The sequence below is a fragment of the Diadema antillarum genome, unplaced genomic scaffold (genome assembly GCF_040938485.1).
Source record: "Diadema antillarum isolate AM-2024a unplaced genomic scaffold, OU_Dant_1.0 seq00000389_RagTag, whole genome shotgun sequence".
Classification (NCBI taxonomy): Eukaryota; Metazoa; Echinodermata; class Echinoidea; order Diadematoida; family Diadematidae; genus Diadema; species Diadema antillarum.
The window spans coordinates 882,080-897,580 of record NW_027271386.1 but is presented as its reverse complement, the minus strand read 5'-3'; the positions used below and the strand labels follow the sequence as shown (position 1 = coordinate 897,580).

The 15,501-nt window shown below is 39.8% G+C and overlaps 1 protein-coding gene across 1 annotated transcript in view; it reads right to left on the bottom strand.

The window, feature by feature from the left end:
- Positions 1 to 3,905: 3,905 nt before the first annotated feature.
- LOC139731956 (uncharacterized) overlaps positions 3,906 to 15,501 on the bottom strand; it is a 47,874-nt gene continuing 36,278 nt past the window's right edge. Inside the window, exons 4-12 of the mRNA XM_071642827.1 lie at positions 12,282 to 14,384; positions 11,131 to 11,292; positions 10,311 to 10,406; positions 9,138 to 9,248; positions 8,139 to 8,323; positions 6,378 to 6,523; positions 5,555 to 5,784; positions 4,888 to 5,023; positions 3,906 to 4,006 (exon numbers count right to left, since the gene is read on the bottom strand). Coding sequence (XP_071498928.1) covers positions 3,913 to 4,006; positions 4,888 to 5,023; positions 5,555 to 5,784; positions 6,378 to 6,523; positions 8,139 to 8,323; positions 9,138 to 9,248; positions 10,311 to 10,406; positions 11,131 to 11,292; positions 12,282 to 14,384 — 3,263 coding nt within the window. The 3' untranslated portion in view covers positions 3,906 to 3,912. The remainder of the gene's footprint in view (positions 4,007 to 4,887; positions 5,024 to 5,554; positions 5,785 to 6,377; positions 6,524 to 8,138; positions 8,324 to 9,137; positions 9,249 to 10,310; positions 10,407 to 11,130; positions 11,293 to 12,281; positions 14,385 to 15,501) is intronic.

Sequence of the window (15,501 nt, the reverse complement as noted above, 5' to 3'; positions counted from 1 at the left end):
GGTGTGAGAGGGACAGGAATCGAGGGAGAAGAAGAATACCATGTACACTATTCAAAATAGTTCTTGCACTTATTATCACAGTGTCAAAGTTCATATGTATGTCAAGACGAAGTTTGTAATACCTTTCATTTTACAGCAATTGCATATGTCATATGTTAATACACCAATATACCCTTCATTTATAGTACTGCATGTTTTACCACGAAGCCTACGATAAAAATGAGATAAAGGCCAGATCTGTTTTACTGTAAGGATGAATATAACATTAACTATGCTCTACAAATAATGGTACATGAAGTATAAGTACTGTACATACACTGTATTATGACTATCCTATCTACTAGACAAGTATTACACAAGTTTACTACATGATGTATATAGTACTGGAATATCATATGAATACACTATTCAGAGTTGGCATACATTTATTACATGGTTATCATAAACATTTTTTTTTTTTACAGACATGAACATTTCATCTTTGACATCTCAATACTAGAACATTAGCAGCCTGACATCAAGATGTACAGTTAAACATACCACATACATGAAAACTACAATGTCATATACTTTCATATAGATGCAGCTGGGGATAACAAATGAAATCATGTGAACAAATAGTTTTGTACATAAGTTTGTAAAGCAATGCATTATATGAATGCAGTGTGCTTCCAAAAACCTGACTGTTTGGGGGTCAGTTTCCTGTACTTCTCATCATTGAACTACATTGTATTTCATACAGGGTGCATATTCATCAAGACATTACATTCAAAGACTTTACTAAGAATGTAAGCCCTACTCAAGAAATGACCGCCATCGTCTTCACGTACTGTACAGTATGCATCATATATTTTGTGGGGTTTTATTTCTACAAATAAAAAAGAGGTTTTATTCCCGAATTCAACAACATGGGATAATATCAACTCTAATCCCTACATGAATGTGACATGTAATCTTACACGTAGGTAAAATATGCAGTACACAATAATTTAAATATTGGCACACCTATTGTGGGAATGGACACATGTACTCCTTCCTTAAAATGAGCAAATGATCGATACCGATTTCTCCATCCACTGTTGTGCTCCTTGACTGCAGATTTAGCAACTCGTGAAATTGTCAGGAAATCCAGGGGCCCGTTTCATAAAACTTGTCATCAGTGACAAGTTGTCATAGATGTGACAAGCTACTGAAATCCTTGCATCTGATTGGCTGAGAGCAAATTTGTCATAGAAATGTGACAGTTGTCACTGATGACAAGTTTTATGAAACGGGCCCCTGATCCAAGAAAAATTAGACTGGCTAATCAAGTATGTTTTATACAGTAGCCCTTACTAAATATATGAAGGGTTTGTTTGCAAAAACCGATAAGTCCATTTTTGAAGATTTTGAAGTACGATCTCTGTCATTAAGTACAAAACAATACCTTTTAAATGATATATTGGTCATTACATATAAAGGTATATTTTTGAAGTTATGGTCAAAAGAAGCAAAAATTTTCTTATTATTCTCTTTATTTTTCTTGACCTTTAATCGCAAATATCTCCATTTGGCAAATATGGACTTATTGGTTTTTGCAAACAAACTCTTCATATCTTACTTGAATGGCAATTTTCGTGCACATTTTCACAGACACAATAGATTTCATGCCGAGTGCACAAATCACAGTCTGCCAAAACAGAAAGTGCCAACTTTTGTCTTTTCATCTTTTTAAATACCAAGGAGAGTGAGAGAGTGTAATTATAACAAATTGATAAGCAGAGAAAAACACATTTCTCCTACTCAAAAGAAAAAAAAATCAGGACCACAATCTCTGATTGTCCAGCACAATTTTCATGTTACCATGGAATTTTATTTCAAATATGCCTGCATGTCTGTCTCTAGGAGACTTGCCTCGAGACTCTTGCAGTTCATGATTGTGCTTTCAGTGTGAATATAAATTATCAGTTTGGACCGTTGGTCTCATAAACAGACATACACACACATGAATAATGTGGAAGTGTTAACAAGGTTCCTTGTGATTGTCAAAATAGTCACAGATTTTGTTTGGTTTGGTTCCTTGAACAGTGAATGTTGTAATTGTTTGAGGATACAAAATAAAAGATTCAAAATGCCCTCCATTTGGTACCTGTGAGTGACTTCATGCCACACACAAAAAAAAATAAATATGTCATATGAAAAGATGGAATGGTAACCCATTGCATGCAGCACCCATGTGAGCTACAATGTATATCAATAAACCTAGGATCTACATATTTGGGAGATAATGGATTAAATATGACTTCTTACTGACAAACCAGGTGCTAATCCCACATGAAAACATAGAGTTACATTCAGCACAAAGAGTAAATGGCACAAGTATGTATCAACTTTTCAATAGAATCCAGTAATCATACTGAAGCCTCCATTTTTTTAAGAGCATGCACCACTTCCAATGCAGTATATTACTCTGTTGTAATGGATTACTGTGGAACAAAAGGCAACATCAACTTCTCAAAAGGGTGCAGGCCTTATCTGGTACCACATTTCCTGAACCAAATATTACAAAAGCTTTGAAAATATTCATGTAAGCTATCCCAATTTTGATACCTTAAGTGTTGAATCTTTGCCACAGGACTTGATGTACACTAGCGGTAAACATGCACTCTAGACAAGGCTAGATACCCCCACTGAGTTGTTCAAGTGTTTAGCGAGCAATGGCTATTCAGACCAAGTTGACACTATGCAAAACTTACACTGTAAGTTCCTAATCGTCCTTCAGCTATGAATAAAAACTAACAGCCCATTGCCTGCTAACATTCCTATACAGTGTAAAAAATGCACAGTACTCTGCATGGCTCAAGACAGACAGCGACTGTAAAATACTTTCAATTTTGATAGTTTCCCTCCATAGTCCCACACTAAGGGAACGAAAGGAGTACGGAAAAGAATACATTCTCAATTAGTTCCGTGATATGCCCATTGATTCACAACATTAACGTGATACAACACTGCATTTCAAGCAACATGCTTTCAAGAATTCTCGAAAAAATAGGCCACAAGCCAAAGTACTTTGTTTTATATTGATAGAATAAAGCATGTGATCAAACTCCTTCATAATTTGGTTGGTAGTTTCACGGTGGCAACTTTCAACATTTAGTAAAGCTTGTGAATAGTGCTCATGGAAAGCATTTCTGCAAAATCATTATATTCTTTTCTTCTGTCAATACCAAGGTCAATACTGTGAAATTATCAAAGAGTTGTTTATAAAGCATTCAAACTGAAGTGCATTATTTCAGAAATATATTTGTTACTAAAAACGTTGATGTCAACAATAATAGATGTCAGGCATTTTCTCCTGCGAACTGATCTTCTAGTTTTGTTGACAAAACTGACAGCAAAGAGTATAATCACTCGCATAACAAAATATGCATGTGATTATAGAGCATGAAACAAGCTTCCACTTGTTGAGATGCAGAAGGTCACTACTATAGGAGGTGTAAAGTCTAGCTTCCCTACCACCAGACTCAAATATGGCAATAACTCACACCCAGCACAATTAAGAGCGAGGTTGGTAATCTGGAGGAAAAAAAGAAGACAAAATCCCCCACCCCCCCCCCCCCCCCCCCCACCAGCAGACTATTTTTAAAAAATCAAATGTTTTACGAAAACAGTAGCCAGCAACAATTTCTCTGAATATGGCACTGCCCAGGCAACAATCAGTCAGGCCGCAGTGATCAGTTGCCGTGGTAACTGCACGAATGTGACATTTGCCACAACTGGAACTTCCTTTAAAAAATAGCCATTTTACAGAGTATTACCTCCTTTTTTTTGGGGGGGGGCAGTCTGTTAAAACATTCACACACTATTTTCAAATGAATCCACTTTGTCTCTTTGTAGCCGCGGAATACCACATATTCATGGAACTCTTCTTCATATAATCATCTCCACCGTGTCGTCCTCACCATCATCTGGTACGTTTGTCTGTATCCAGCGTCCGATTGATGAGGCCAGCGCTGCGACCCACCTGATAAACATTAACACAGAGACAGGGCAAAGAGTTGAGTAAGAGCGACAACAAGCACTAAATATTGATACGGGCAATGTTTACAATCCTGACAGTAGTAATATCACTCTATTGTGACAATAAACATGATCAACATTGTGAATTTCATCATTGAGATGATGATCAGGGGGGGCATTTCATGAAGCATTTTGGTCGGATATTTTTCTGACAAACTGTTACAAGCTACTGAAATTCTTGTATCTGATTGGCTGAGAGCATATTTGTCTGACAACTTTGTCAGATAAAATGCTTCATGAAAATTTTTTAATTGAACATTTAATTGTCTTTCCCCAAAATAGAGAACAAAATTTTCCATTTTGGAGAAAGACAATTAAATGTTTTATGCCCTTCAGCAAACCAGGATATGATATTGTTGTATTCACATTGAAAAATGTCACTTCCACTGGGAGATTTTATTTGTAAGGTTTGCACAGAGCTGCCATGACTTAAATTAATTCTAAGTTAGCCAACTTTAATGACAGCAATACCCAAAAGCACTGCACCAAAAACTAAACACTTTCACACGAATGCACCTTATGCATGAAATGGGGGGGGGGGGGGGGGGGGGGTGTACGGGTGATTGGACAAGACGCATTGCACTTTATCATCAAGAGTAGCTAGTAGTTGGACTAGTACTAGTCCTACTGTCGATGAAAGATGTGAATGTAACTCGGAGATAGGAGCTAATTTGCCCATCATAAATATTAACTATCATTGATAATAGTATGACTGTGCTGTGTAAACAATGGCCATGGATGTCAATCAAAGATGATGAGTTCTATCTATGAGTCTTCATTATATTTTCTGACAAGAAGTTGCTGTCTTGTATAAAACAAACTCACCTTTTCCTGTCCGTCTCGTGGTCGGCACAGAAGTAGAACTCCCTGAGATCACTTGAAGGCGGCTTCAGAGTGAAAGCAAATTTCTTGCCCTTGAGCTCCATCTCCTGGAGACTGTAACCATGGAGATGGACCACACCTAGAGACAAATGATTTCGAGTGCTGGTGTGAGTACACCAGTATAACCTCACTAACTAGTTACCTACTTGTAAACTGTGCTTTGTATACTGATGGGCACATCAGGGCCCATTTCATAAAAAGTTGATACCATAGCAACTCTTGCTGGAATGTCAATTGTCATGGTAACAACAAGAATCCAGCTTCCTGATTGGCTGTTGCTATAGGAATTTGCCAATCCAGCAAGAGGTGCTATCATAACATTTTTTTAATGAAATGGGGCCGTGGAGTGCTGTATTTGCTCATTATGTGACGCACATTATCTCTATTAAAAGTAGGAATGCTCAAATTGCTTCATCCAAAAGGATTATACCACCATATTTTTCATTCCTTCACTGTGATTCTTACATCATCACATTCTGATTCTCAAGGTACGGTGCTTGTAGAATGTGTGGCATACTATAAAAGCATCTCATCTTATAATTGTCACTTGCCACCAATAGGATGAAAGTGATGGTAATAAATCCTGCTTCATGGAGGAACATCACCTTACCCTGAGCCTGAAGAGCATTCATGTCCTTGTAGTAGTAGAGGCAGGCGTCCTTGAGGATGCAATACCGTCGCCGCGGGTTACGCATCTTGCTGTTCCACTTGGTGAGGATGCCCTGGCACTCGGGTTCCTTGATGGAGAGGGCTGGTAGGCTGACGTTGTGGGTGCTGATGTCCAGCCAGATGTCCGACTTCCTTTCAGGGTTGGCCGCCTCACTGATGGCCTTTCCCCACCTGATTGAGGGGAGAAGTAAGAAAAAGGCCAAAGAAGTTGACGTTAAAGACAAAACAGAGTATAAGAAGGGCTCAGAATTCATCTTTTATCGATTGGAATCTGCCTGCAATACATTGAAAGGGTCTACCAAGAAACTTACCAGGCTGGCCAGGATGACAAGCTGTTTGCAGTATTTTGAGACCAAAAATATTGAATGATTTCGCTTGTAGAACACAACTTTTATTCCACAAGAGTACTTCCCACTCAGCTCTGTGGGTAGCAGAATGTACCTTGACGACTGATCATGCCCTGGTAATCATATTTTCTAATGAGCTCCAAGTTATGGCTGCATTCACTTTAGCACTTGCAGTTTGACCATATATTGAAACTGCAAACCACAAAATGAACTGCAAACTTCTTGTGTTTTTTAGTTTTGATCAGAATCAGCTCAAACTTTCAGTGTCCTGTTTCTTTCATATTTCTGCTTATATTCATGCACACCAACTTTCACGATGTACTTCCCTTTTAAGAGAAATATATTTTAATGGGGGGGGGGGGGGGGTATGCAGAATCAGGAAGACTTGGCAGCTCTCTTTCAACCCTCCCAAATCACCTGCTCATCTCTTCGTCACTGCTGGTGTAGAAGTAGTGAGTGCGAGCCCCGACCTTGGTCAGCTTGAAGGAGAACTGTTTGCCCGCATCCCTAGCCTTGGTAACGGTGTAGTTCTGCAACACAATGGCTCCTTGCGGCAGGATGTCCTGGTAATGCAAATACAAACAAATACGCATTGTAGAGATAGAGGATCGAACTGAGTTGAGTTAGCACAAGCTGAGTTGTGTTGAATTTTGTTGAGGTGAATTAGGTGACATGGAGTTGAATAAGCTGAGTTGAGTTGAGTTGTGTTGAGATGAGTTGAGCTGATTGAGTTTGGTTGTGTTGAGATGAATTGAGTTGAGTTGAGTTGAGTTGAGTTGAGTTGAGTTGTGTTGTGTTGTGTTGTGTTGTGTTGTGTTGTGTTGTGTTGTGTTGTGTTGTGTTGTGTTGTGTTGTGTTGTGTTGTGTTGTGTTGTGTTGTGTTGTGTTGAGTTGTGTTGTGTTGTGTTGTGTTGTGTTGTGTTGTGTTGTGTTGAGTTGTGTTGTGTTGTGTTGTGTTGCATTGTGTTGTGATGAGCAGACTTGAGTTGAATTGAGTTGATTTATGAGTTGAGCTGATTGAGTTTGGTTGTGTTGAGATGAATTGAGTTGAGTTGAGTTGAGTTGAGTTGAGTTGAGTTGTGTTGTGTTGTGTTGTGTTGTGTTGTGTTGTGTTGTGTTGTGTTGTGTTGTGTTGTGTTGAGTTGTGTTGTGTTGTGTTGCATTGTGTTGTGATGAGCAGACTTGAGTTGAATTGAGTTGATTTATGGACTCTTTCAAACCCCTTTTGGAGTATGAGAATACAGACAAAATCATGAAACATGAAACAGGTACACATGTTACATAAGATGAGGTAATATACTTTGATGTGGTCAGTACCAAAAAAAAAAAAAACCCACTCCTAACCAGTAGGCCTACAAAATGCAAGTTTCGAATATATATGGCAAAATGAATTGAAAAGAAACTAAATACTACAATGCTTGCATTCATTCACTGAATCTCATTAATATTCTAACGCTGCTTACATTCACATACAATAATCACAGAGGCTTCCTGTAGTGAAGTGAGTATGGAGAGATACATTGTGCATTATCCGAAAGTGCACCTTAATTTGTAAAGGTCCCTCCAAAATCATGTATGCTTTTATATTCTACTGTCAAGACATGAAAAAAAAACATATAATTTTCTTTTTCTTTCTTTTTTTTAAACCCTTCTACAGAACCAAGTAGGCCTACACCTAGCAAAACTGAAATTTATTGTAATAATATTCTTTTTCGTTATTTGAATAATAGACTTTGGAACCGATAGTCAATATCAGCTCAGTTGATCCTGCAATCTGTAAGTCAATGATATGCAAAGTTCTCAATTCTTATATTTGAGCATGAAACATACATGATACAATAAATATACAAAAGCAAAATTCTGCATGTTTGTTCTTTCCATCACAAGAGATTTCAGCCAACATGAAGTTGCTGTCGGCTTTTTCACTTGTCTTATCAGTAATACGTCTTATGATGAACTCTGTGAATATCCAAAATACTATCACTCCGATCTTGAACAGTGATTAACATTTTGCAACACTCCTGGCTGCATTAGGATATTATACATTTATGAACTTCTATAGCTATAACATCCAGCAGCCTGTTACGTAATGCTGAGAACACAACTCCACAGTCCCTGGAAGACCTAAGGAGTAAATAGATTGCCCCTGGTGGCTGTCATCATCAGCCGGCCACTAACCGTCTCCGTCTTGTAGTAGTAGAGGCAGTTGTCGTGTTTGAGGACGAACCAGCGTCGACGCCACTGCTTGATCACACCTGTGGAGGCTTGTCTGTGCATGAAGCCACTCATGATAATCTTGTCTCCGGCAAAGTTCAGGCTGTTACACACCACTGTACCGACGACGAGAACCAGGGGCTCCTCAGCTGTCAAACAATAGAGAGATTGACACGTACACAAATTAGCGGCTTACAAAACTCAAGTTTTGTTAGCCGCTTACGAACGTGAGTTTTTTGCACGAGTGGACACAAAAAAAAAACCCCAAAATTAGCGCGATCATGAGCATGATGTTAAAAAAATGCTCTTATTTCTAAATTAGGGGACTAATTTGCCTCGCGGGTACATGTGAACAGTCAACCAAATAGACTCGAGTTACTGTATTCCATCATTCACTGCACACATCACAGCATCATGCATTCCACGAAGTGGTCCATAACCTCTTTAGTGCACCACAACAACAGCACGCAAACCATACCACTCGTGAAGCGCAAAAAAAAAAAAAAAAAATGGGCAAAGAAAAGCGCAGGCAGTGGGGTGTACTGCTTGCCCAAGTTTGCAAGTTTGGCAGTTACATATATGTCGATAGCAAATTAGTGAGTTATTTTTGTACGTGTAAACAGTTGCAAAAAAAGTATAGCTTCTGAGCACGTTCACTAACCTGCTAATTTGGAGCATCTGAATGGTTGCAAAAAACTAAGTTTTTGAGCATAATTGGTAACCCGCTATCTCGTGCGTGTGAATGCGGCTAATGATTTATTGGTATGGTTTGGTATATTTCTGCATTCACAGACATACAAATTCAAACTCAAAGTCTAAAAATACAAACAACAGAAAATTCAATGATAAAAATGATGCAAGATGCAATGATTTACATTTCAACAAAAGCATCACACTGTAAGGAAATTGAGAACAACATCAATTCTTGACTGATTTTGACTTTATGCTCGGTGAAATTCTCACCTTCTGAAGCGAGCTTAACCACTTCGGAATGCTTGGCCTGCCTCACATCCTTGCCGTTGACCCGAACGATCATGTCACCCACCTTTAATCCTGCATTCTCACCAGGACCACCTGTTGGCAAATTATAACAACCAGCTGTAAAGGGATTGTACAGTTTTGGTTGAGACCTAACTTCAGGTTTCTAACATTTTTTGGTGAGATAATGAGAAAGCTCTCATGAAATATGAAAGAGCATGTAATTTTAAGAGGGATTCAATGTTTATTTGATGAAAATTGATTTTGAAATGGCTGAGATATCTAAAACAGACAGCAATCCTAATAAAAGGTGGGACCCACCGTTTATTAGGATCGCTTTGTGTTACTTTGTTTTTGGATATCTCAGCCGTTCCAACACCGAATTTCATCATATAAGCTTGGAATTCCTCTTAGAATGGTATGCTCTGTATAATTTCATAAGGGGTATCTTGGTATCTTGCATGAAGTTAAAAGCCCAATCCTCATCTCCACCAATACTATACAATCCCTTTAAGGTGCACAATCACTACGAAACTTGATACAGATTTTTGAAATGATACAGGGCAGTCAAACTCTGCAGACAAACAAACAAACCAACAAAAATACTGATATACAGGGGGGGGGGGGGGAGATAATATTAATGCAAACATCATTTCAGTATTTCAGAGGGAAAATTGCTCACTGCAGCACACTAAACTGAATTTCAGAAAATAGTGAAAACATTTCTCTTAAAAAAGAAAGATGTCCTTATTCTGTTTTTCAGAATGAATATAGTGATTACTATAAAGACATAACTGGTAGCTCTGTATTAACTTAATAGCAAGGCTATTATAACAAAACATAGAATTTACTGTGAAAATGTATTCATGAGAAATAGATGAAATACAAAGCTTGGTACAACTGGAAACTCTACAATAATTCATGCTATTTATTACAACAGTGCAATAATACGGAGGAAACATAAAGAGAATTTCACACATATTTTTTTCAAACATCAAAAGTGCATAATTATTCTCCTGACCTGTTACTGAGATGTGTCAATGTCATTTTGGAAATGTCATTTTCTATGCCTTCTGGGAAGAGCTAGCTATAGTGGCTTTGAATATTCAAGAAAAATGAATTTTTGTGAAATTCCCTTGACTGCTGAATCACTCTCACCTGGATCCAGGTTGGTGATTACCACAGGTTTACTCTTCTGTATTCTCAAACCGTATGTGCCATCTTGTCTGTAGAGTGTCACAGTGCGCTCTCGACCTTAGAGGTAAGCAAAACATCATCATTATCATTGCCATCATCACCATCATCATCATAATCATCACCTTCACCATCGCCATTATCATCATCATCATTATCATCAACATCATTACCATCATCATCCCCATCACTAGCAACATCATCACCATCATCATCACTATCATCACTATCATCATCTTCATCATCATCATCATACACAAAGGATTGTCAAAATGTTCACATTAAACCCATTTACAATGTAGGACGAGTCCCAAGGATACTTGGGCAAGCGTCTATGGGAAATGCGTGTTGTAGCAAAATCAAACTGTCCTCAACGGGTTAACAGTCAAGGAGACTACCAACAGCAATCAGAGAGATAACCATACTTGTGTGTCAGATGCATTTACACGGAAAACAAGGATTCCCAATTTAGGGAGACTTTCATAGTTTCTTGTTCAGATATGAAGAGATATCTAATTTGTCATCGTTTCTCCTGTAAAATCAGGAATCTGACTTTGCAGTTCTAGTAATTATCCCAAACAGCTTGATTTAAGACCAACTTCTCCTTCTTGTATGTCACATTTAGCACAGTCTTGACTTAAGTACGCACCGAATACCACAGCTTGGATGAAGAACTTTTAGGGCATGGCTACTATTCTGGATGATTTTTGGGAGAGGGAATGAGGAAATCAAAATCAAAATTCAAAGCTATGTAAACTCATCGGATGAGCTCCAAAGGACTCACTTATTTTGGAGAGTCTGACAAAGTCCTCTGAGCCTGTTCTTCTCTGGATGCGGTGTGGGCGTGACCCAAAGCTGGCGCGGAACTCCAGCTCCGATGCGGTGGTGGAGTTCGACGATCCCGAGATCTCGCTGATCGTGTCTTTGGCCTCGGCTGCTTCTGCATCTGTTTGAGCCGAAAAACAAGAGACGGGTCACCAAATGTTTCCTGTTTACTCTTTACGTGCCACGTTCGCATGCCCGACTCAGTCGACGGCATGCAACTTTGCATATTCTGCTCAAACACACAAAGCCATCCAAATGGATCAATAAATCGCCAAATGCTACTGTACAATGATAGTGTTTCTTGTGATTCCATTCCTGCCACAGGTAGCTTGATTTCATGTGATGATTGGCGATCAAGCCATGTCCCCTACTGGATTTGCAAGTAAATTCTAAGTTTCTGGCATTGTATTGTGTGCAAAAGAAATGCCTCTTCCATAATGTAGCTATACTGGTCAGTTGAAAGGAACACAATCATAAATTTGTGATAGTAAATCAAAGCAAAGCTTGGCATTTCTTTACAACTTTGCTCATTACATGTCTTGGGTAACAAAAATTATTTAACTTTATACAGAGAGTTGAAAAGCAGACTGTTTCTTCAAAACATGACTATGTTGGTGTCTCAGAATAATGTGGCACACATGGGATTTACATCATGGCATAATTATAGTTAAGGAGCAATGACTGGTGTTATGAGGGGCCAATTTCACAGTTCTGCATCTCAGCAGGGTTGCCAACAATCACTCATCACATTAGGAATGGTTCAGGGAGCAACCTCAAAGATACTGGCAAGTCACATGCATTTAATTGAGCAAAGTGATGTCGTAAATCACGGAGCTGTTTATATTCTCTTGTCAGGTTGCGTTGCAGTATACAACTTTTAATGGACCCTAAAGCAGACTTCCTTATTCTGTTATTGGTCAAATCTGTAATGTAATCATTGTAAATCATTGCCTTATTTGATTGAGCAAAAGTCATTAATATTCATAAGCGTTGGAGGTAATTGTCCAATTTTTCTCAAATTATCAAAGAATGTTTGCAAAATTTCTTCCAATCTCTGAATCTTCATCTATGCTTGGGGAAACTTCCCCCTATACAAAGAAGTGAACTCACCATTTTCAGGAACTGGCTGAGCTGCATATGACAGCTCCTCGGCGGATTCGCGGTACTTCCAGTCCTTCTTCTTGTAGCTGTCATCATAGATATCTATCTGGTCATACAGATTGGTGTCATCCAATTCCTCATCTTCATCATCATCGTCTTCATCCTCATCTTCTGCATCTCCCACATCAATGTTTTTCTCACTTTGATCGCCTGCACTGGCCAAGGATTCAGCCAGGGGTTCTGCGGCAGGACCGTAAATTACTGACGACGCTGTACTGGAAGTCGAGGAATCACCTTCAATGTGAGTGAATTCAGGCACAAGAGGTTCCGGCATGCTTGTCACACCGACCTTGACTGCGGCCATCTCATTCCACGCACTCTCTGTCGGATGGTCAGGAGGCCGCTCGCCACATTCTGCATCATCAGGGCGGGGCTCCGATTCAGCATTACTGATGGAGATGGATGGATTGTCACTGGTCATCAAGGAATCTGAATACACTGGAGTTGCTGATTTGGTCTCGGTCTCTGCCTCAATGGCTGGATGACTTGCCTCTGGCACATTACCTACAACTGGCTCAATTGTAGCAAAGTGGTGGAAGGTCTGATTGACCTGAGCACTGGATGCTTCTTCCACCTCTGTGGCAGCTGCCGAGGAACTGGTGACTGAATCCTGATCAGCAAAGGCAGTCTGTGTTGCACTTGATGGCAAGCCACCAATGACCATCTCTTCCTCACCATCCGTATCCACCCTGGTCACAATTGCACCTACGCTTCCGGCCATCACGGGTTGCTCCTCATGGAAAACTTCATCCCCAACCACACTAGCTCTATCACCAGGGAGAACACTGGTTGGCAGAGAGATCTCACTGGTTGAAGTACTTCTTGATGACAAACTTTTTCTTGGTGAAGGAACTGGAGCAGTATCTTTGGAGGAATCTTTACTGTCATCTGTGACATTGATGTTTGTGAGGGATAACCTTGGAGCGGGACGTGGGGGATGAGGGCGAGGACTCTCCCTTTCTCCTGGGAGTGGGCTGGTGGACGCATCTGACACAGATGATCGTCCAACTTCAAGCTCTTCCGCTGTGGCTGAGGGGCGCAGTCTTGGTGGCTTGCAGGGCCTTTCCTCATCAAAGATTTCCTCCTTAACTTCATCACGAATATCGTCTACTTCTGGTTCTGATTTCTTCCCTTTTTTCAGCTTCTGCTTCACATCTTTACTCTTGGTGTCATCTTGCGATGTTCCACCTTTCCTGGATGTCTCATACTGCTCATGGAACTCACCAGCGGAGTACTTTAGTGCATTCTTCTTCTTCTTCCTCGAGAAAGAAAATATCCGCTTTCCCATCTCGTCAAATTCTTCCCCTTCTCCTGGATCTTCTTCCTTGTCTACTGCTTCTCTAACTTCCCTCTCTTCTGCCTCTTGTGTCCCTGATAAATTTTCCTCAGACTTGTTTGTATCCTCTCCAACTGGTTCTGCACTGTCATCGATGCCGAGTCTGTCACTAACAACGCCGTTGATTTGAAATGATGTATCACTGCCAATCGCAAGGCAGACAGAGTTTTCTCTCTCAGCGATTAGAGGTTCACTGCTCGTCTGGGACACTTGCCCTTCTCCAGCATGAGCTTTAGTGAATGATTCTGTCAAAGGGTCAGCTGTACCACATATGTTCTTGAACTGATCATCACAAGACTCCAGAGTTTCGGAGACTCTCAGCTGCTCATCATCACCTGACACTGAATCTTTCTCTACAGACCTGAGAAGCACATGCTTGCTGGCATTGTCAAGAGTTAAACTGTGCCTTGGTGGAGGAGCCGGAGGTTGAGGAGTGCTGTCCTGCGTCTCTTCCTCGTTGCTCAGGGAAGCCTTGGATTGCACCGATTCCCTCTCTTGAATCGACACTCCACGAATTTCATCTCCTCCTTCCTGGCTCTCTGGGCCCTCTGCTTCTTCCTCCCCGTCCTCCTCCTCCTCCTCCTCTGGTATCTCGGGGTTGATGTCAAATGTGCCGCACTCGTCTTCACTGTCTGACCCTCGCCTGCTGCTGCCCACGCTACGGACGGAGTGCGAAGACCTCTGACTCTTGAATGAACTGGCAGACTTACTATAACCTTCATGATAGATATAGAGGAACAATGGGAGAGATTGAATCAGTACCACCATCTATTAGAAAATCTAGTATCTTACTACCACTTTTAAGGTTGTTACAAAATTGACTGGTGTCTCAAGCTGAGCAACACATCAAAGTATATTTTGGGGTATAAATCTCAGGAAAGTGTCTACTATTAGGCTGTAGACAGAAACAGGGAAAGTTAGTATTTGTTCCAAAACTAGAATTTAAATACCACAACCAACTCCTGCATGAATTTCAAAGGCTATACAGTTACAAAAATAGGAAACTTTTCATTCTTAATGAAGCACGTTACTGTGGTATTTGAAATGGATCTACAAAGTACTGTTTTTGTGTGCTACATCTCCTTCCTGCTCGACTGTGGTAGGCTAACAGTTCTACGTAAAGTGGGAACAATGTTTAAAAGGCTGATTCTGGAGAACAGAATAAAACTAGAAATGTTTCTATGGCAACTGGTATGCCTCCACCATATTGCATGGTTCTCCCACTAAGTCTATAATAGTACCTCTTGACAATGTGAGCCAATAGTTTCACATACAAATTCACAAATAATTGAAATGACATGTTTGTAAAAAATGTGTTGAGTGTTCACTTTCCTTGAACTAGGTTTCATTTGGATGGATGGCAAAATTGTTTAAAAGAGCAATTATTTAGGAGTTTGAGCATTTTCACCCTTGCCCTATGACCCCATTGCCACAATCCTTCAAGTAATCTCTAACTGGTAACATAGATCTTTATGCCAATACTTTGAGCGATTTTCAAAATATGGAAATTGTTACATTTTAACACCTTAACCAATATGGCCCAAATTTTTCCCTAGAGAAATCTTTATCTGGTAAGACTTGTCTATGCTAAGCTTCAAGTAAATACCTTTGGGCATTGCATCGATACTGGGGAAATAGTGAAAATTTAAGAACTTCACTTTGACATTTGATCTTTAATCTTGAGCATGTGCACAATTGATAGACACAACTTTGCCCACTCATATGTACATGTATATATTGTGCCAAGTTTCATTAGGATATCTCAAACAAATCTTAAAGTAATGCTGTCCACACAATCAATTATGGATGAAAAGATGGAAAGATGGATAGACA